Here is a 22947-nt window from a genome sequence, read left to right on the forward strand (position 1 = left end):
GTTGAAAGATTGGTAGTGATATCTATAATTTCCTTATGTGAGAGATGTGTACAACAAGTCCCCTACAACAAAACTTCAACTTTTGAACTTTCAAAGATACAAATATGCACAGAGAAAGGAAGTAGATAGACAAGAGAAAGAAGAAGTAACTGATGAACCTAAGAGATTCACAATGCAGGAAATGGCAAGGGGATTTGCTTTATTTGAGGAGGCACTGTTAGTTTTTCAGGCACAGGACCCGAATGTAGAACCCTGCACGAAGTTCCAGTGCTACCGTGTCATCTATGATGAGAAAGAAAGAGCTACTATTCAGACAGCACTGGACCATTTTTTCAAGAGGGTAGATAGAATTGAGTCTAGCATCAGAACCAGAATCTGTGCCATCAACATCAGGGGTGAGTGAAACTGTGGCTCGCCCTCCATCTCCTTTGCTGATGATCCTTCAGCTCTACCATCTCCTACCTCCTCTATCTCCTCCAGCCAGTAACTCTTCTTGCATGTTCACTCGATACCAGTCCCTGTATGCCAGCTGTTGCACTGTACTACTGTGCTTTTCAAGGTATTATTTTAATGTATTATTTGTGTGAAAAGTATTATAATCCTGTTACAGTACAGTAATGTATAGCTGATTGTGTTACTTGGGTACCTAGGCAACCTTGTTGGACTTACAAACATGTTCTTGGAATGGAACGTGTTCGTATGTAGGGACTTAACTACATTGAAACGTGGAGATGACCAGGAGTGAGTGTAGGGACTTGTGAATGCCCTTCAGTGACTAGGTGAGTCTTGCCTACTGGAAGAAATCAAAGGTATTTTTATGTCAAGTGCTTCCCAGCACTTACCTGCAACAGGGTAAATGGTGAATAAATGTTAATTTCATGTTTCTCCTCCAATACTACTTTATGTTGCTATAGCATTTTAAAGAACATGAAGAGTATTTACATGCATTATCTTATTTGACTATTACAACACCATTTGCATATCAGCTTTATTTTATGTTTCAAAATACAGACAATCGGAGAGGACAGATCTATATAGCCTGAGGTCACACAGCTAGTCTTAGAATTCATAACCCTGGTCTTCTGATTCCAAGACTCAGTCTCTCCTCTACTGTTCCAAGCTGCAAGTATTTAGTAATGTGTATCTGGCCATTTTCTCTCTTATTTTTAAAATTCTTTTCACTGTATGTCTTCACACTTCCAAGGATCATTTATCATCTCCTTTGTTTTCTTTTCTGCTTGTTTCTCTGTTTCCCTGATTCTCAGGTTGTGCAAGTATTAGACGTATAATATTCATAAGTGCATGATTAAAGGTTCTTTATGCAGGATCTTGAGTTCCTCAAAGCTAATGACACCCTACAAACAAAGCACATTTTATTCTGGGCTTTGTTTTTCCTTCGAGCCCTTTTGCTCAGATACCGAACACAATTTGCTTTTTGCTTGTGAGATGGAAAGAAACAGTTGTGTGGCTACAGCTATTATTGTGCCATTACCATTCTGAGGTGTTGATTTTGTGCTTCACATTTTTCCTGTGTTCTTAACTTGATGTCCCATCTTGAATTTTTATTTCACTCTAATCATCTTTTAAATTTGAAGTCTTCTTTTTACTTTGGCAATTTCAGTTGGAACACTAGGTTTGGAAAAAATGTTCACAGAAAAACTGAAGGTTAAATCAGTTTTATTCTGTAAACAGTGCCTAAATTATCATCTCCTTCCCATAACAACCCAATTAATATGTGAGAGCGGAACAGAAAAGCCGAAACGTGCTCTAAAAAGATAGAGCTAGTGCGACACCTACTGGTGAAGAACAAACTGCACTTTGTCATCAGTAACAAAATGGACTTGAGTCAACGATCCTCCCAGACAGATTTTATTTCAACAGACCTATATTGTGCGACTACCTGGTAGGTCTCAGGCTCTGTGACATGCACTTGAACTACTGATAGGAGAGAGATGATCCTTCCATTTAATAATCTAGCCACGTACTGGGGAAGAAATGTCCATCTACACACCTATCTTTAGGGAGATGACAAGTATGTCAGCACTGTATTTGGGTTGGGGACACACAAGATGTTACGGGGGTCACAGAAGCAACTTATTCTCATGGTTCAGGAGGGATCCACAGAGGTGGTGATGCTGAAGCCCTGAAGGATGAGTAAGTTTAAGGCAACTTTTAACTGGGGTCAGTGTAGAATCCCAGAGCTGATCTGAAAATCATGCTACTTTATGTGTGACCTTGGGTAACGTTTCTAAGAGAAATAAGGGAGTGGAGGGTTGATTGCATTTTAAAAAAATCTAACGCAGGGTGGGGAGGTTTTTTATAATTTTTTTTTCCTATTCACATTTTCTTTTAGCCTTGAATTCTTACTAAATTTCCTCCTGATTTTAAAATCTTGCTTCTAACCTGAGAATTTGCTATCTCAGTACTTAACGCTACACCAATTTTTCCAGAGTTCAAGGCACTTTAACACCAAAACATGGTCAACAAATTGCAGCCATTCAAGCACAGTAGCGAGTAGGGCGTACAGAGGGAAAGGAGCTGCACATTGGAAATCAGAAGTTATTTTGGTTCACTTGGAACACAGAGAGCAGGCAGAGAAATGAGCCTGGAGAAATGGAGAGGCCCCAACCCCAAGGGGCTTTGAAAGCTCAACTAAGGAGTGTGGATTGATGGTTTATGCTTCAGGCAGCTCTGGAAGATGTACACATGACAGTGATAAAATCAGATTTTCTAACTAGGAAAATTACACTCACTGCAGTGTGGAGGGAAGGAGGAAGACTGGTGAAGGCCAGGCAGGTAAAGTTCAAAGCTGTTTAAGAGCTCAAGAGACAGGAGAGCCTGAACTGGGGCAGGAAATGTGGGGATGGGCAGAAAAGAAAGTGTTCTAGGAAGGAGCATCAGCCAATATTAGAGTGTGTCTGGATGTGGACTCTGAGAAAGAAGGATTTTTAAAGACACTTTATTTTTATATGGCTAGAAAAAAAGAGGACTTTTCTTTCCCTTAAACACAGAATGAAAGCCCAGTCTTTTAAAGCAGATCTTTTTCTTTGTATCTAACATTAGGAAAGAGTTAAAATATTTCTCATCAGATAAGAGCATAATTGCTCCACAAGCCAAGCATGCAATTTTACAAACTAAATTTGGAAACTTTCAAAAAGTATTGATCGCACCTGAAAACATTTAATGAATGCAATTAGGAAACAAGGGCCCAGAAATGGCAATTTGTTTCAACAGTGCCTTAGTACTGCCATAAAAATCACACCCATGATCTCTGGGAAATTTGGATCACCATAATATCTTCCAAAAAAGTTTAAAATTTTTTAAATGAACAGCTATGATTATAAATTGAGACATCAGATATAATGTGAAAGAGACCATGGTTTCCCTTGCTGTCAAAGTAATTCTAAAGAATACATTTTGTCCATTGAGTATCAGAATAAAACATGCACATATTGATACATTTATGTATTCTACAAATATTTGTTGAGTGTTTGGATGAATGAATTGCCAAGAAAAATACAAGTATGAAATATAAATTTCTAACCTTCCATGAACGGATAGTTCGTTTTTCAAGATTTCTGTATGTACATCCTACCTACACCTCTATGTATGCATGTATGCATATATGCATACATGTATGTATGCGTGTATGTACATATTTATCATGTATATCCATTAAACAGTAGTTTTAAAACTATAAATTATGAGGAAATATTCTAGAAATAAACAATAAAAATATCTTCTTTAATAAACTTGTTTGACCTGTGACAGTTGAAGAGTAAGAAGAGATTATTTAATTCAGGTCTTGTTTATATAAAAACATAACTTTACAGCTTTAAAGCATACCTTACACTTTTAACCATCTATATCTTACTACCTATCAATGTACTTGCTGTTGTTGTTTAGCTGCTAATTTCATGTATGACTGTTTGCAACCCCATGGACTATAGCCCCCAGGCTTCTCTGTCCATGGGATTCTCCAGGCAAGAATACTGGAGTGGGTTATCATGTCCTCCTCCAGGGGATCTTCCTGACCCAAGGGTCAAACTGGTGTCTCCTGCATTGGCAGGCAGATTCTTTATCATTGAACTACCAGAGAAGCCCAATATAATATTCCTCCTTCAATTGGGTTCATTAAATAAAGCTTATAGAAACTTTTTTTTAAAAAGTCAAGTGACTATTAAAGTTATGATAATTATATATATACTTATAATATATAATATAATATATATAATATATATGATAATTTTATATATATATACTTATACACACTTCTTTGGGTACTACATACAGAAGATATGCATTTTGAAAACTGTTTCATTTAATACTTTACATGGTTCCAGAAGAATAATCATTACACACAGTGTTCTCTTCAACACAAAGTATGTATGACATATATTAAAAGCAGCACAAAGGAGAATAAAAACAACACAAAGTGAGTAAGGTGGTTACAACCATCACCTGGGAACATGTATCCTATAGTAGTTAAATAGGCAAACTGAATTTTTTATCTGTAAAATTATTTGATCAAGAAGTAAATATTCTGTTTATTATAAGGTCTGTTTTTGAATCATCTGCTTAATATCTGCAACATGTATTTCAGATGCTAAATTAAATGTCATCAGGTGGCATTTATCCATGTTTTGGAATTTTACATTGCTCTGAGATGCAAGAATTGAAAAAGACAAACTCTAACTTTCTTATTAAAAAAAACCAGCTTTGGCTACATTACCTGGATTTGTTTATCAGAATGTTTACCACATCCTGACCTATAAAGCAATGAGCTTTTATGAGGGTCAAATAAATAAGCAATGTTGCTAAGTGTGCAAGATGTTTTGGCCCTCTATCAGGCCTGGGAGGGAATAATTGTCCATAACCAGCTTTCTCATAAGTTTTGACATGCTTTACATGTAGACAAGTGAATTCAAACTAAGGGATAAACTGATTTCTCTTTTGATATTAAGAAATGAAAGATAACAGTTGATATCTATTGAAATCTTTGGATGTACATAACCATCAGAGGCAAGATGACTTTAAGCTTTGATTCATATAGCCATACACATTTCATTCTTGGTTTTACAGAAATGTTTAGTCAGTTTTCGATAAGATCACGTGAGTGCATTTCCCCAGGATTGAGCCATGCAATCTGTTTTGTGGTAAAATGCATAAACTGTTGAGTGAATGAATGACATCAGTTCAATGGGTGAGTGGACCTAGACCGCAATATTTCATCTAACACAAGATTACACCAACCACCATAGTCTCTCACTGGATCATGGTGATGGCCTCTCTTTGTATGTTCTCTCCATGGCAGCCAGAGTGGTCTTGTTGAAACGATTCAGATCGTGTATTTCCTTGACATCTTCCTGTGGTAGTCTGCCGGGGCCCCTTCTAGCCTGCCTTCCTGTATGCAAATGCCAGAAAGACAAATTTCATGACAAAATTAAGTTCCCCCAACTACATACACCCAAGCCACATTTGGAAAACAAGTTAATCAGATTTGGCAGACCAGTTAATCATCTGCCTGCCCTTGGGCCATTGCCCTGATAAGCAGCACCTTGGAGACCTCAGGATTTTCCTCATCAGTGCTCTCATAGCCAGTCACTTACTCTTTGGGTGGCGAGAACCAGATGTCATATTGCTAGTGGTTTGTTAGCCCTGGATTGTAGCTAATGCCCCATCTTCTTTATAGGAGCAGAGACAGCAATGCCACTTGGAAGGTGTTTTAGAGACTTGTTCTAGGAGTCTTTTCAGGAGGTCCAGCCTAGACACCCATCCCTCTCTCCCTTCTAGTGATGTTCAAGCACTTATTCTCTATATAAACTACTTCCTGCTTCACAAAGTGCTTTTATTTCTGTATCTAAACACTAATGGGTACACTTTTAACTGAGATTAAAAGTCTAAATATTTCCACTGATCTCTGATTCCACTGTCATCTCCTTGTTACTGTGAGGATGTCACCTTCTGTTACTCTCCCTCTTCCTCATTCCATCTCGGTCACAGCTCCACATGCTCCTTCCTCAGGGCTTTGCCCTTGCTATTCGAGTTGCCTCAAATACTCCACGTACAGATATTTTATCTGCATGCCTGACTCCATTACTTCTAGATCTCTTGTTTAACGATCACCTTCATGGGTGGCATCCTTAATCACACTATATAAAATAGCAATGGCTCCCAACACTCTCCTGCCCCTTACTCTGCTTGATTTTTCTCTATAGCTCTTACCATCACTCAACATTTCATGTACTTACCTGTCTATTTGCTTATCACCGTCTCTTTCCACTAAAGTGCAAATGCTATGAAAACAGACGCTGTCACTGACGTATAACCTGCCTAGAGAACAATGCCCATCTGAGAGCAGGTGCTTAACAAATAATCATTAAGTGAATGGTGTGTGCTAAAGTAGTTGTGAAAGTCTTCAGTCAAATGGGAGAGCTAGAGATTTTCGCAATTTACCAACCAGTTACTATGTGGCAAGTACTATTCTCTACCTTACATGAGACAAAAGACCATCACCCGTCCCTGGACAAACAAACGGTAGTGGGGGTCAGACAAGTCAAAAATAATTGTAGTCAATTATACATCAATAAAACTGGGAAGAATAGATAATTGTAATTTATTCACTCATCCAACATATATTTATTGAACGCCTACTAGAAGAGAGAGAAAGAAAATTTTCACAAGCTTTCTATGTGCCAACCATTGTGAAAAGGCACAATAAGATTTATCTAATATATTTCACAGCAACCCAATATGGTAAGTAATTGTTGTTCCTGATTTACAACCAAGAAATCTAAGGCTACCTGAGGCCCTAGGTTGCCCCATTAGTGAAAGATAAAGATTAGACCCTAGTTCTGTCTGACTCAATACTATTATTCTGCTTAAAGGAACTTGGGAAAAAGCCATCTAATATATTATGAGATCAGAAGAGCTTTCTGAGTAGAACACTGAAGGTAAACCTCTAAAGGTAATATGCTGAAATTAGGCAAAGATTGGAGGGTAGGGCATGCCAGCTTGATTGAATGGCATACGTGAAATATTGTGATAGTCTACTTTGCCTGAAGAAAGAAACACAGGTTGTCTGGGTTTCTGTTTTCTTTGATAAAGTATGCTAAATTTTGGCCTTCTGAATTACAAAACACACACACACCACTATAAACAATGGCAAAATCAATTTAATATGTGATATAAATCAATCATGCAATGCAAATAATCAGCATGAAAGAATTACATATAAAAATGAGATTGAGGAAGATCTAGAATTCTAGAGTCTAACAAAAGAGATATGATTGCCTATAAACAACATTTTCCATTTATAGCATATAATTAAATAACTTATGTGACAATTAAATTACATGCCAATTAAGTAGAATTGCAAGCTTTAATAAAACAAGTTAAAAACAAGTGGAAGTTATTACTGAAGCACATCAGTTGCTTTTTTTTCTACTAACTTGAACTGACATTCTAAAAATTAATACTGCCCTATGTTATGCACTTTCTGTATTTAGAATATAAGTTTAAGAACAGGCTGCTAAACATTTTCAAGGTGAAAATTAAATAAGGTTAAGAGGATTAGATGCTTATTTCATCCAAAAAATAATAATGAAGGGAAATAAATGCTTTGAGGGATTGGTTTTACTTTTATTTTTTTGAAGAATTTCATTTTTTTTTTTCTGTTAACCATCCAAAGTAAGGTTTTCTTTGAAGCAAGATAACAAGAGTTAAGCTTTGATAGCACATAAGGTTAACTTTTTCATACTTGATCCAAATGTCAATTTTGTAATTTATAGTTAATGTACAAACCTCTATACATATCTCTGTGTTTTCTTCTGTGACATAATTTAAACTTCAAATTAAATATGATATACATTGCGTGTGTGTGTATGTGTGTATTAGTTGAGACAGAAATTTTACAGGTAGGAAAACCCACCTTTATCCTCCTTCATTCTTCAAACATTTGAGTGCCTGCTCTTGGCTAGCACTCTGCTAGGTCTTATTCCTCACCTCAAGAAGCTTAAGTTCTAGTGCAAGAAAGTTAAAGATGAAAACATTCAGTCCTCCTGATCCGAAACTGCTAATCATACTAAGCTTCAGTGATTCCATCTTCTTTCCAGTTGTGTTTTTTAAATTTATAGAAATTCACTCTCACAAATGGTTTGAGTGACATCTGATGAATAGCTGCTCCCACATTCTACCTACCTTCCAGAAGGAAAAATGTCTTGCTCATTTTCTAAATACATGCACCCAGGAATACATGCAAATCATCATCAAATTAAATGATGAGGTTCCAATTTTGTCTGGAGAAAAGGTTATAAATGGGAAATAAATGACATGGACAGGAGCAAGGGCAGGAAGACTCTGAGTTTGAAGGGCAAGTCAGAGGGGAAGGCTGAGCAGCATACGCTACATGCAATTGGCTAAACTTAAATGTAGATGAAGCAAAGTAGTGAAAATAAGGCTGGAAGTTGAAGATTGAGTATAGGTTTGATCCAGGGTTAGGCTTCCTTGAGTGGCTTTTGTAGGAACGTGGCTCAAAGTAGTTGAGGATTTCTAATGACCACCCTAGTCTTGATGGAATGGGAGGTTAAGGCCAATGGACTGGGGAGAAATGAGGGGTCAAATGAATGAAGGGACTAAGTGAAGATGAAGAGCAGGAATCATTAAAACAAGAAAAAGGACTTTAAACTACCTCTGCTCTGGAAGCTGATTTCTCCCCTCTAATCACTTTAGAAAGGAGTATTAAATTGTCCTAGTCCTCAGCCTGGGGGCTGGAAGTGAGGTAAATGAGGTCACAGCCATAGAAATAACACAGATTCTATTATTTCAGTGAGTCCAGTCATGGGCTCAGGGCACCCAGCTCCCTGAAAAATCTTTCCCAAGTATTTCTGTCTAGACAGAGTCTACTTTTCAGGAACCTGAGTGCTGTTGCTTCTGTACTGCATAACCCAGTCCCCCAGTCAGCCTCTGAACACCCCTACCCCGGGGGGAAAAATAGATAGAGTGATTGGACCACCTGGTTGCAAATTCCCTGTCTTTGGTGAAATCATAGTATTCTGAATGTTTACTTTTAAAATGCATTGTGAGTATATTTTCATGCAGAAATGAAGGTGTATTCCACAAATTAGTCCATAATGAACATTTACTCATTTATTCAAGAAATACTTGGTAAGTTCCTTCTGTGTGTGAGTTACAGAGAATTCAGGAAATGAAAGAATCCCTACACTCAAGACATTTACACGACTGTAGTTATAGAAGCAGGCAAGTACGTAGTGGACCGCAGTAGCGTAAGATGTGCTTATTTGCTTCTGTTTGTGGGGGCTGTGAGTGTGTGTGTATGAGTGTGTGTTTAGACCTACCTTCTTCCAAAACAGAATTTAACGGTCTAGGCAGGGTGGGAACTGTTCACATTTACTCTAGGAGTACAGAAAATGTGCCTGACTCTGACTAGAGGTGGTCAGGGAAGACTTTGTCCAGGAGGTTATTATATTGCAAGGCTTGAAATTCCATGTGCTGCCTTGACCTCTTTGAGTCTCACAGGGTCCCCAAAACTTAGCCATTGCATTCCTCTTCTCTTGCCAGATATGCCCTCACCTGGCAGGAAAGCCTCCCCACCCAGCTAGTTCCTCTGTAAGTCGGACTGGCTGCAACCATCCTGTCCTCAGTTTAATGAGTTTTCCCTGGAAGCCAGCCTGTGAAACTCTTCAAACAAACAAATCACACTCCAGCAGGAACCACAGCGTCCTCTACCCCCTTGTTACTACAAAGCCTGCCTCTCACACCCCTTCTGGTTCATTCTGCCTCTGAATACAAACCCCCTTGTGACCCCACATGGCATTCAGTACCCTCTTCCCTGGACTATGAGTATATGTGACTAGAATCACTTTCCAATTTCATCTAACCTGTGTTGGGTGTTGCGAGTTTGGCCTTCTCACACTGTTTAGGGCAAGAGATTGATAGCTTATGGTGAATGGTGTCGGAATCGTGATCTCCGAAGATTTAGCTTCTGGACCAGGGACCAGGCTTGATCACTCAAGAGCTTTTGTGTAGCAGAGTTTTACTGAAGTGAAAAAGGGACAGAGAAAGCTTCTGACACAGACCTCAGAAGGGGGACGGAGAGTGCCCCTCTTGCTGGTTTTAGCAAGGGACTTATATACATTTTTCAGTTAGTTATTACAATAAATCAAAAGAATGTCTCAACGTTGTAAAGATCTTAACTAGATCCACTCCAGTAATTTACATTTTAAGATAACAAGATTAGCCAGAAGGTTTTCAGGAAGGAGAAACTGTCCTCAAGCAGGACACATTGTTGTTATATAATCCTTAGTACCGAGTTTAAACTGAGTTGTTTGTCCTGTAATTATCAGTTCTGGGCCTAAAGAAAAATATATTTTATGTGACTAAGACTAACGAATGTAGAGGGGAAAAAAAAAAGCATTTGTCTTTTCCTCCTCCTTGAGAATTCCAGACCCCTATCTCCTCCTTGAGAACCCCAGACCCCTTTTACCTCCTTGGGGACCCCAGACTTCTTATCAACCTGCCTAGGAATTGACTCTCTCAAGTTCCGTCCTTCACCCACCCAGTGACCAGAAGGTGATTAGAATAGTTAAGTGTCAGTTAAGTTTTAATAATTAGTTATTATAAATAAATGATAATTATTTAATAGTTAAATTATTAAATATTTATTTAATAGTTAATTAAGTTTAATAATTAGTGTAAGTTTTGGAGAATGAATAAGATTTAGGTAGGTGGAGAAATGGAGAAAAAAGAAGGGTGTCAGAGCAGAGATATGAGCATGGTGTATTGTCTAAAGGAACAATGGGTTGATAAAACCCCCTGTAGTGAAGGCTGAAGCTGCAAAGGCAGGGCCCTTTGTTGAAAGCTGTGGAGCTCATGGTTCTTCCTAAAATGCATTAAGCGATTTTAATCAGACATTTTACAGAGAACATTCTGGCAGTGTGTAGCCAATGGATTTAAAGTAGGACAAGAGTAACAGTCAAGCAGCCAGTGAGAACACCAGGATAGAATTCCAAGCAGGAAGCACCAAGGGTTCCAACCAAGGCATGGGCAGTGAGTCAGATTCTGTAGGTACAAAGAGAATAGAATCCATTCAACTGGATGACCAACTGGATGCAGGACTGGGGACATAAGAGAGGGAAGAAGAGAGAATGACTGCTGGACTTGGGTCAGCAGGTTCAAAAATATATTCATGCACTGAGATAGGAAATACAAGAAGAGGAAAAGGTTTGTGACTGGGAAGAATTCAGTTCTTGACATACTGATTTGGAGAGGTTCACGGAACATCCAAGTGCTTTCCAGTGGGAAAGTCCATATGGGCCTTAGAGAAGATTGGAGATAAAACTTGGAGAGTCATTAGCTCAAAGGTGATACTACCGCCTGGGTTCAGGATAAGGGAATCCATAGAGAAAAAGGGGTGCCAGTCAAGGGCAACATATACAGGAAAGAGTCATACACACTTAAGCAAATCTACATTTAAGAGGTGAATGGAAGAAGCAATGTTTGCAAGAAAACTGAGAAGGGTCCAGGGGTACCAGGAGAATGATGTTCTGGAAGACCAGATGGGAAAGAAATTGAGGTGTTTGTATTTTAAAAGAGATAATGAAGGTATAAGATTGAGGGGATAACTGATAGACCAAAGTTCATGAAGAGGCCAGAGCAATGGGATTCAGAGAAAAGACAGAGAAATTATTCTTAATAAGGGACGTTATCACTTCTAGTGAAGCAGGAGATAAAGACAAAAAAAAAAAAAAAAAAGAAGTCGCTCAGTCATGTCCAACTCTTTGTGACCCCGTGGACTGTAGCCCACCAGGCTCCTCCGTCCATGGGATTCTCCAGGCAAGAATACTGGAGTGCGTTGCCATTTCCTTCTCCAGGGAATCTTCCTGACCCAGGGATCGAACCCAGGTCTCCCGCATTGCAGGCAGACGCTTTAACCTCTTAGCCACCAGGGAAGCAGGCTGCACATAGATTTGTAAGTGTGAATAGGGTTAGTGTTTTCTTCAATTAGAAAAAACTTTCAGATAAATTGCCTACCATTGGGTGGAATAACACTCTGGAAAACAGTATTCTTCATTTGGTTAACCAGCAGGCTGACGATAAACAGGCAAAGACTTCCAGCATCTTAAAAGTTTTCATTTATGTGGAAATGTAGTTTGATAGACATAAAAGGAACATAATCTGAGATGCACTTAGAAGTTAGTGATAGATCTATAAACAAGAATATGTGCAACCAGCTAATAAACTCAGAACCTACTCCAGGATGAAAGAAACTGCAAGACATGTAAAAACTCAAATTACATGGATAAACTGTGAAATAGAATTACAGTGTTAATTCCTAACAAAATAATAGCTCACCGAATAATGCAAGGGTACAATTTTGTTAAAACACATTTGTCACACCTACTAAAACTGCTTTGATTAGAAGTGAGGCTTTCAGTTGGATTTCAAATGTGATGCTGCAATCAAAATAAACATCTAAAACAAACTGATGAACCCAAGTTCTTCTTGGGTTTTATATTAACCATAAGTGAAGGCTGAGAGTTCATTACTGGGAATGTAAACACAAAGTTTCCTCAAGATCAGGTAGTTTTTATCACTGAGAGAATCTTTTTAAAAGAAAATGGAATATTTTCAGAGGACAATGTATTATTTCAAAAAACAAGAATAAAATAAATAAATCATTATGATCCACTTAGGACAAATTTAATACAAATACACTATAATTTTCTATGGAGCATGTCATAAGGATAAATCATAAATTATCAACACAGGTAAGAACTAATTCTGAATGTGCAGACATACAGTTATAGAAGAGTCAAAATAAATATATGACTCTGAGATGTAATAAGTTATTTATTTTGATATTAAACTTTAGATCTTTATTTTAGAAAATACTCCTCTTAAATAGAATTTAGCTACTGATTTGCCAGAAATAACATTTTGTTAAAAATACTTGAAAATGTCAGAAAAATAAACATGTTGGGGAAAAATATTTATAACCCCATCACTAAGATAAAACATATTTAAAAATAACTACCAGATATCTCTTGCAATGGTCTCCTGATGATTCAGCAGTAAAGAATCTGCCTGTAGTCAGGAGATGTGGGTTCGATCCCTGGTTCAGAAAGATCCCCTGCAGAAAGAAATGGCAACCCATTCCAGTATTCTTGCCTGGAAAATCCTATGAACAGAGGAGCCTGGCAGGCTACAGTCCATAGGATTGCACAGAGTCAGACATGACTGAGCACGCACCCATCAGTTGCAATGCTTTAAGTAAACACAGATAACAATATAGAAGTGGAATTATAATATGTATCTTCTCTATCCTTTAAACTTAATATTCTTAATACTATGTCTTGAACACTACTAATCCGTATCTGTTACTGAAGTTCTTTTTCCACTTCTCGTAATTTGCTCTTTTATAATTTAAGTTTTTGAATAATAGGAGGAAATTCTCACCTCTAAAGATTGTAAAAATAATCTATCACGTTTTTGTTTTATATAATTCCATTTATCACATTTTAAATGTTCCAACCATCTAAAAGTCTTTTGATACTATATGTGAAGTCAGATTGTAGTTGTTTTTTCTCCAAATGGGTACCCAGTTCTCTCACTAAGTAACTTTTTCCCTCTGAAAAGCTATTTTTATCACCTGCTAAAGTGAGAAACATTTCTAGACTGTTCCACTGCTCTATTGCTATTCTTGGACTAATATGTCTCTACTTTAGTAACTCTAATTGGCGGAAAATTTCACGTCTTGTGAGACTTTTTCCAACTCTTTTTCTAAAGATTTCTGATTAGTTGCCCCTCTTTTTTTTTCTTCCCATAGACACACACACACACGCACACACACACACACACAAGAAGAACTTCATAAACATTTTTTCAGGTTCCTAAAAAGTCCTATTGAGATTTTAGTATGAATTACTTTGTAGAGTATGAGGGTAAGAAAATCTTTACATTAATCTGACCTAGAAATCTTTGAGTGTTCTATGTCTCCCAGAAAAGTTTTATAGTTGTTTTTTAAGATCCTATATGTTTCTTTTAGATTTGGTTACTTATATTTCACTGTCTTTGAATTAGTAATAGTTATATTGCCATTGTGAATAAAGTCTTTTCTCATTATATTTTCTAACTGATCAACTGACTTTTATTAATTTTTATATATTAATTTTGTATATTTCTTATGCAATTAACTACTTTTCTGAACTCATTAATAGTTTTTCTGTTTGTTCTCCTGCATTGTCCAGGTTTTAAATAACAGAACTGTAAATAGTGATTCTTCTGCACACTCTCTTCCAGGATCTGATTACATAAAATTTTAAAAATTTAAATGACATGATTATTACTCGTACTTTCCATTGATTTTGCATAGACAATATATATATATCACTGAATAAACTTAGCTCTCTTGGTTGGCTCAGTAAAGATTTCCTTAATTACTATTTTTTCCCCCCTGAGTTCTTTGGAGGGAGCACACTTGTAATTCAAAGGATGCATTTAGGACTTCCCTGGTGGTACAGTGGATAAGAATCTACCTGCCAACGCAGAAGGCATGGGTTTGATTCTGGTCTGGAAAGATTCCACATGCCACAGAGCAACTAAGCCCATACACCACAGGTTGCAGGGCCCACGCCCTGCAACTGCTAAAGCCTGTGCATCTAGCAAGTCTGCTCCACACTAAGAGAAGCCACCACAGTGAGAAGCCTGTGCACGCTACTAGAGAAAGCCCACACAAAGCAACAAGAATCGGTGCAGCCAAAAACACAGGTTGGATTTGTATTTGTTTTTTGTTGGCTCTTAATTGTTTACACATTGCTTTTCTTTACATTTTTGAAGAGGGATAAAATTTACCCATATGACCAATGAAGTTTACTGTAGTCAATACTGCTGACTCGTACCTCCTATGGGAATTTGTATTTAGGTTTCCTTTTATTTTTTGGCATCTTTCAGGATGCTCCATCTTCATTCCTCCGTTTTCTCAACTTATTTCTTATGGTTAATAAAAACGAAAGGATGATTATTTAGACACTTTCTGCAGGACTGTAAAAAGTCCGTTTTCATTCCAATCTCAAAGAAAGGCAATGCCAAAGAATGCTCAAACTACCGCACAATTGCACTCATCTCACACGCTAGTAAAGTAATGCTCAAAATTCTCCAAGCCAGACTTCAGCAATACATGAATCGTGAACTTCCCGATGTTCAAGCTGGTTTTAGAAAAGGCAGAGGAACCATAGATCAAATTGCCAACATCTCCTGGATCATGGAAAAAGCAAGAGAGTTCCAGAAGAACATCTATTTTTGCTTTATTGACTATGCCAAAGCCTTTTACTGTGTGGATCACAATAAACTGTGGAAAATTCTGAAGGAGGCAGGAATACCAGACCACCTGACCTGCCTCTTAAGAAACTTATATGCAGGTCAGGAAGCAACAGTTAGAACTGGATGTGGAACAACAGACTGGTTCCAAATAGGAAAATGAGTACATCAAGGCTGTATATTGTCACCCTGCTTATTTAACTTATATGCAGAGTACATCATGAGAAACGCTGGGCTGGAGGAAGCACAAGTTGGAATCAAGACTGCTGGGAGAATTATCAATAACCTCAGATATGCAGATGACTCCACCCTTATGGCAGAAAGTGAAGAAGAACTAAACAGCCTTTTGATGAAAGTGAAAGGGGAGAGTGAAAAAGTTGCCTTAAAGCTCAATATTTAGAAAACTAAGATCATGCATCTGGTCCCATCACTTCATGGCAAATAGATGGAGCAACAGTAGAAACAGTGGCTGACTTTATTTTGGGGGGTTCTAAAATCACTGCAGATGGTGATTGCAGCCATGAAATTAAAAGACACTTAATCCTTGGAAGGAAAGTTATGACCAACCTAGATAGCATTTTCAAAAGCAGACATTACTTTGTCAACAAAGGTCTGTCTAGTCAAGGCTATGGTTTTGCCAGTAGTCATGTATGGATGTGAGAGTTGGACTATAAAGAGGGCTGAGCACCAAAGAATTGATGCTTTTGAACTGTGGTGTTGGAGAAGACTCTGGAGAGTCCCTTGGACTGCAAGGAGATCCAGCCAGTCCATCCTAAAGGAGATCAGTCCTGGATGTTCATTGGAAGGACTGATGTTGAAGCTGAAACTCCAATACTTTGGCCACCTGATGCAAAGAGCTAACTCATTTGAAAAGACCCTGATGCTGGGAAAGATTGAGGGCAGGGGGAGAAGGGGATGACAGAGGATGAGATGGATGGCATCACCAACTCAATGGACATGGGTTTGGGTGGACTCCGGGAGTTTGTGATGGACAGGGAGGCCTGGCGTGCTGCAGTTCATGGGGTTGCAGAGTCAGACATGACTGAGCGACTGAACAGAACTGAACTTCAGGACAGAGTGCTAATAAGTACTTTGTAGACATTATCTTCGGAGAAGGCACTCCAGTACTCTTGCCTGGAAAATGCCATGGACGGAGGAACCTGGTGGGCTGCAGTCCATGGGGTCGCTGAGTTGGACATGACTGAGCAACTTCACTTTGACTTTTCACTTTCATGCACTGGAGAAGGAAATGGCAACCCACTCCAGTATTCTTGCCTGGAGAATCCCAGGGATGGGGGAGCCTGGTGGGCTGCTATCTATGGGGTCACACGGATTTGGACATGACTGAAGTGACTTAGCAGCAGACATTATCTTTTTTAACTTGTACAAACTCTCTGAGGTAGATGTTACTACCATATTACATGTAAGGAAATCGAGACTTCAGATCACTTGGTAACTTGCCCAGGACTCTAAAACTAGTCAATAGTAGAGCCAGGATTTAAAGCCAGGTCTTCCGCCTCCATAACTCATGCTCTTAACCCTACCAGTGGGCTTCATGTGCCCTGGCTCTCCTCCCTGCTCATCAGGGAGCTGTTCTTCTCAGATCCACAACTGGAGTGAGGTGGCCTCTTAACTGCTCACTCAAGTAAGACATGAATGTCTTCTGCTCTGTCACCTACAAATCGGCACTTGCCATCTACCTCGACAAGGATCAAATTATGAGCTGCTGCAGCTGCTCTTTCAACACCCCCTGAAAGTTCAGGTGAAGACCAGCAATGAAGAACTTTGTACTCTGGGAAAACCTGGCAGAACGGGTTTCAGATAATTAGATATTTTCAGATTTTATGAGCCCAATTCTTGCATCCCCTTGTATCTAGAAAAGCATTCAAGTCCTTCATGGTGACGTCTGCTCATTGTGACTAGCAGTGACCTTCCCAAGACTAGCAGCAATATGCTGTGAAACATATGTGCTTGATTGCATGTAATTCCCCTTCATCAAAATCACATATATACTGACCATCTCCTCTGGAGCAGTTTCTCAGAGCTATTTGAGACACTGTCTCCTGGGCTTTAGTCCTCATTCTGCCCCCAAATAAAACTTAACTTTAACTCTCATGTTTTATTTGTGCCTTTCCCCCCCAGTCGACAGCTCTTAGTCTGGCTTTTCTAAAGTCAAGGACAAATGTCTGTCGTGTGACTGCTGTGTACTCTCCAGCATTTGCTATAATCCGAGTCTGCCACTCTCCACCCACTTACAAGGCTTTCTCTGGAGTGACTGTATATCCAAGAGTGTGAATTCTTGAACCTGAAGTTGTACCAAAAATTTAATCCTGTAGTTTCTAAAAAGGACATGAGCAATGCTGAGGACTGGGCATATGTCTCTAGCTGGCTCAGATACTTTCTGTGTAATAAGGTTTGATACTCTAGGTGGCCTGCATTAGAGGTAGTGACTGAGGTGGAGGCTTTTTCTTGTTACCTACTCTGCAGGTAATTTGGGTCAATATGTCAAATGATTGACACTGGAGTTAGTATATATTCCCAATGGACTTTGGCACAGGGTTTCCTCTTTAGTTATTAGTACTGTTGTCTCTTTGTGGACACCTTTACATGAAGCTGGGAAAAGATAAAATCCAAGACTGCTAATCTGTGGCCGCATTTACTTGCGTGCATTCGTGCTATCACTCAGTCACGTCTGACTCTCTGTGACCCCATAGACTGTACCCTGCCAAGCCCCTCTGTCCATGGAATTTTCCAGGCAAGAATACTGGAGTGGGTGGCCATTCCTTTCTCAAGGGGATCTTCCCAACCCAAGGGCTGAAGCCGTCTCCTGTACTGGCAGGTGCATTCTTTCCTACTGAGCCACCTGGAAAGCCCATCGCCACATTTAACACATGCTTAATGAGCGTCTATATCAGGAAATCAGTTTGGGATCAGTGTTAGACTCCCTCTTAAAGAATATACATGGACTGTCCCCATCAACACCTATCGATCATTGACACGGGTCAAAGTGGATTTAGATTTCTTTCTGTGATACATTTCCTAGACTCCTTCCTTGGCTGGAGGAAGCTCCCACAAAACAAGCTATTCCTAAGCCCTATGGATTGCTTCCCTGGTGGCTCAGAGGTTAAAGCGTCTGCCTCCAATGCAGGAGACCCGGGTTCGATCCCTGGGTCGGGAAGATCCCCTGGAGAAGGAAATGGCAATCCACTCCAGTATTCTTGCCTGGAGAATCCCATGGACGGAGAAGCCTAGTAGGTTACAGTCCACGGGGTCACAAAGAGTCGGACACGACTGAGCGACTTCACCTTCACCTTCAAGCCCTATGGATTAGCAAAATTGTCCTATGACAGTTTTAAATGACATTAAAAAAAAAAATCACTGGACCAAAGGAAAAGGTAGCATTGGAAAAAGAACTAAGGATTGAGCTGAGGTGTTTTCCTGTCTGTGAGACATGGTTGAAGAGATTGAAAGAGCAGGTCAAAGTGACCTGCTGTTCTTGAGTTATCTTGTGCAGAAAAAAAGCTTTTACATTGCAAATTGTGGAGGCCCCTTGGCACACATAGGATTTCTTGCCTCTGTAAAGCTGAGCTAAAGACATTATAAAATGCTACCTAATTTTTCTTCCCTTTTCTGAAGCATACAAGTTATTTTGTACTTCTCTGGCCAAAGCTACTTTGGATAGCAGGAGCGAACAAATCCATTGAAATATAAGTGTGTAATTGGCAACCTCAAGCTACATAGGTGTCCCTCATTTTTGTCCCTAGGTCACCTTTTGTGATGGTCAGTTTTGTGTCAATGTATCATGTTTTAAGTAGATTGTTTTACGTAGATTACCCTCCATGATGCAGGTAGGCCTCATGCAATCAGTTGAAAGCCATAGGACAAAAATTGAGGTTTCCCAGAGAAATAATTCTGCCTTAGTACTGCAATACAGAAACTCATCAGGCCCCATAATTGTATGAGAAAATTCCTTAAAATAAATCTATCTATCTATACATATATATATATATATATACACACACACACACACACATTTTACTCCATGTGTTTTACTCAGCTCTCATCTCTACTCCATTCTAAGCTCAAGAATGTGGACTATGTCTTATATACCTTTGTATCCTCAAATTCCAGCACAGTGCCTTCTAAACTCAATGTATTCAACATTTTGAAATAATAGAATAATCCCTTCATAAAAGACTTGAATCAGAAGGTAAGTGACAACTGAGGCAAAAATGATTAACAGGGTCAGAACTAACAATCTCGGGCAAAATGAGGCTGGAAAGCAGGCAGCCCAACAAGTGTAATAGCTAGGGTTAAAAGCCAGGAATGCCAAAGGCCTGGAAATTAAATGAGTTTAATCTCAGGCCACCAACATAATGTCAGCTCAGCTTTATCCTACTAATCATGTGACCACTGGCATGACAGTTCACCTTCTTAGGCTCAGGGTAGCTGATCTGTTTGATCTTTTAACACACATATTATATGATTCTAAGCAAACACTAAGGTCAAAGCAAATGGACGGAAACTCAGATGGTTAAAACATGAAATAATGCTTGCTGATTCTACAAGTTATTCTCTATTTTGTATCAGGGACAGCACCGGTGACTGGGGTAGTAGCCCTGGACTATAAGCAGCAATAGTGCTGTGGAAATGGTTTGCTGAAAACTCAGACAAGGACAGAACTAGAATGACAATCAGATGTGTGCAGGAAATACGTCCAATGCTATATAATCACGAATCTAGTAGTTAATGCATAAAATTTGGCCAGGTTTTTCTTTGAAATAACTGAACTGTATTAATGAATTGTGCAGTGTTAAGTCAGCAGTATGCTTTAGCTTATTCAACAGATGAGGCAAATGTGAAAACAGATTAAGCTGACTTTTACAAAATAGTTATTCCTTTATCTTTTTGAATTGGAAGAAATCTTCCATTTTGAAATGATATAAAATGCTAGTCTCTAGATTCATAACACTGCTTTTTAAACAACTTTTCAAATGTTATTTTACTGTACAAGACTAACCTGTAAAAGAAATAACAAATAAACTTGGAAAATACAAATAGTAAAAACACTTCTGCATGGCACATGAGCCAGAAGCCAATGACGGCCCTGAATTATAAAAGTTAGCAGTGCTGTCTGTTCACTATGAAAGCAGGATTCCCAGTTTAAACTAGAAATTGTTATTCAACAGAACAAATTAGGTCAAGAGAATCAACCATACAACAACAGACAGGAGGCTGTGTTCACATGAAGAAACACAAGAACAAAAATAACAATCAAACCTCATTTCCTGAGACATAATGTTAATGGCTTCCCTAGTGCTCAGATGGTAAAGAATCCACCACCAATGCAGAATGCAGGCGACCTGGGTTAGATTCCTGGTCAGGATGATCCCCTGAAGAAGTAAATGGCAACCCACTCCAATATTAATGCCTTGGAAATCCCATGGAGAGGATCCTGGTGGGCTAAGTCCATGGGGTTGCAAAGAGCTGGACATGACTGAGCGACTAACATATGTATTATTGATGGTAAGATTTCCAGGTAATTAACCTTTTATTTAGTTTAGATAAAGACTTCCAACACAGAACACTGTTAGGAAGTAACCTTAGTTTGGTGCTATGTAAACCTGATATAAGGCAAGTATTACATGTAAAATAAACAGGAAAACCACCATTTTTAATTGCCTCTAGAATTTATTGCAATTACCATGTTATAATAACAAAAGCAGATCATTCTTAATGCTAATTTGATTATTAGTTTAAATAAAAATATATGATCCCAATCACAGAGATAATTCTAAATGTACTCTGAAGTTGAATCAATCAATACATATCTATTTGGAAACTATGCACCCAGTATCATTATAGCAAAAAGAAAGCTGCTGTTCTCACAGAATATGTGGCTCATTAACCTAGTGAATATCATAAACTATTGGGGATATTGGGAAAATAACAAATTTCCCTGAACACTGTTTATCTTGCCTTTCTGAGAGACTTGTAGATCTAGATGGGATTAGTTTGGGAAAGGGGTCTCGCTTACTCAGAGAATCATCAGAGTCCAATGCAGTTCTGGGCTAATCAGAGATTAAAGAGCCTTTATAAGGAGAAGTAGGCATGGAAATTAAGCAGTCCTATTTTGGATTAGTATGTTTTAGTCAAAGGTATGGGATTAATGATGAGTATCGGTTAGGAATTTCTGTAATGTCCTCCAATGCCAAGTGACCACTAACATCCTATTTCCTACTACAGTGATTCCTTGATGAGAAGTAGAAGGCATAAAGAAAGTTGCCAGCTATCAAATAAACAGTACTCCAATGCTTATGATCACTAAAATTCACTGAATCAAATGAATGCTAAGTAGAGCAAACACAATGCACATAAAACTGAGATATGGAACCTCTAATTACACAGGAAATCAATGGAAGGATTGATCATTTTAAGAGAAGAATCATTTTCCCAGTAGCCCCACTGCTATGAATGATATTTTCATGAGCCTGGGCAGCCTTCTCCAGTAAATACTGGGGACCTATTACTGGTTTCAACCAACCAATTTCCATTCCGGCTTGAAGGGCTGCTGCAAACTGCTGAAATTCCTCCTGAGGGAAAGAAAACGTCTTTTTCAATAGAGGAACACATGACAATTTTCAGAAGCATTAACATTTTTTAGAGTCTAAGAAAGCAGTACGAGTTTTCTCGTAAATCTGTGGCTTTTGTCAACTTGTCCAGAACTATAAAAACAGTAGTTTCCTATATGTTAACCAACACTGCAATTTGTCTGTGGCAGTCTCAGTTTACAAAATAGCTATTGTTATGGAGTAACTGGTAATTACCAACAGTATCTCCTCTCTCCTTCATAAGTGCCCTGGCCTGAAAATAAATTATATTGTCACCCTAGTATTCTTCCAGGGATTAATCCTTAACCCACTTAGATAACTAACCTTAACATCGACTTAAATTTTCAGTCTGCCTGACTAGGCAAATTACCCCAATGTATCACTTTTCTACCTTGGTGGATGAAAACAGAGTAACTCCTTTTATGCTGGATTCCTTTGTCATGGTGTCCCGTGGGTTTATTTCAATAGGGCCTCTGCTGCCAACAACCTAGTATGAAAAACAACATGTCTATAGTTAAAGATTACTGCAAAATAGTGTTAAATTATGAAAAAACTGCAGAGTGATTAAAAAAAAGGAAATACTTACTATTACTCGTCCTCCATGTGACAAAAGATTCAAATCATTGCTAAGATTTACATTAGCTAACATTTCAATAATCACATCAACTCCTTTTTCACCAACAGATTTCTATATAATATAAAAGAATGCAAGTAGATTAGAAAAAAAAATTATCATAGTGCCATATATTACAGAAATATATTTAAAATGACATAAAATGCTATATTTTTAAAGAGTAATAATGCCAATTTTAAGATAACTTAATTATACAGTGATGCTGTAATTCCAAGGTACCAGCCACATCTAAAATGACAGATTTGTATTAAATAAATTGCTATAATGAAATAAAATTTGTCCAAAATTTTCATGTGTTTAGACTCAACTTGACTATAAAGTACTTCTTCCTTAGGTGAAAATTTTCTGTCTTCAAAATGTATTTTA

At 38.4% G+C, this 22947-nt stretch overlaps 1 protein-coding gene and 1 non-coding gene across 2 annotated transcripts in view; one reads left to right on the forward strand and one right to left on the reverse strand.

Moving 5' to 3' along the window:
• The first annotated feature begins 18442 nt into the window (after nt 1-18442).
• On the forward strand, nt 18443-18514 carry TRNAW-CCA (transfer RNA tryptophan (anticodon CCA)). Its single transcript has one exon. It is a non-coding gene; the product is annotated as a tRNA-Trp (tRNA).
• Nucleotides 18515-21007: 2493 nt separating this feature from the next.
• Nucleotides 21008-22947, reverse strand: part of CRYZ (crystallin zeta) — a 28530-nt gene continuing 26590 nt past the window's right edge. Inside the window, exons 7-9 of the mRNA XM_004002087.5 lie at nt 22534-22635; nt 22339-22434; nt 21008-21929 (exon numbers count right to left, since the gene is read on the reverse strand). Coding sequence (XP_004002136.1) covers nt 21765-21929; nt 22339-22434; nt 22534-22635 — 363 coding nt within the window. The 3' untranslated portion in view covers nt 21008-21764. The remainder of the gene's footprint in view (nt 21930-22338; nt 22435-22533; nt 22636-22947) is intronic.

Source organism: Ovis aries, chromosome 1, assembly GCF_016772045.2.
Source record: "Ovis aries strain OAR_USU_Benz2616 breed Rambouillet chromosome 1, ARS-UI_Ramb_v3.0, whole genome shotgun sequence".
In the NCBI taxonomy this organism is placed as follows: domain Eukaryota; kingdom Metazoa; phylum Chordata; class Mammalia; order Artiodactyla; family Bovidae; genus Ovis; species Ovis aries.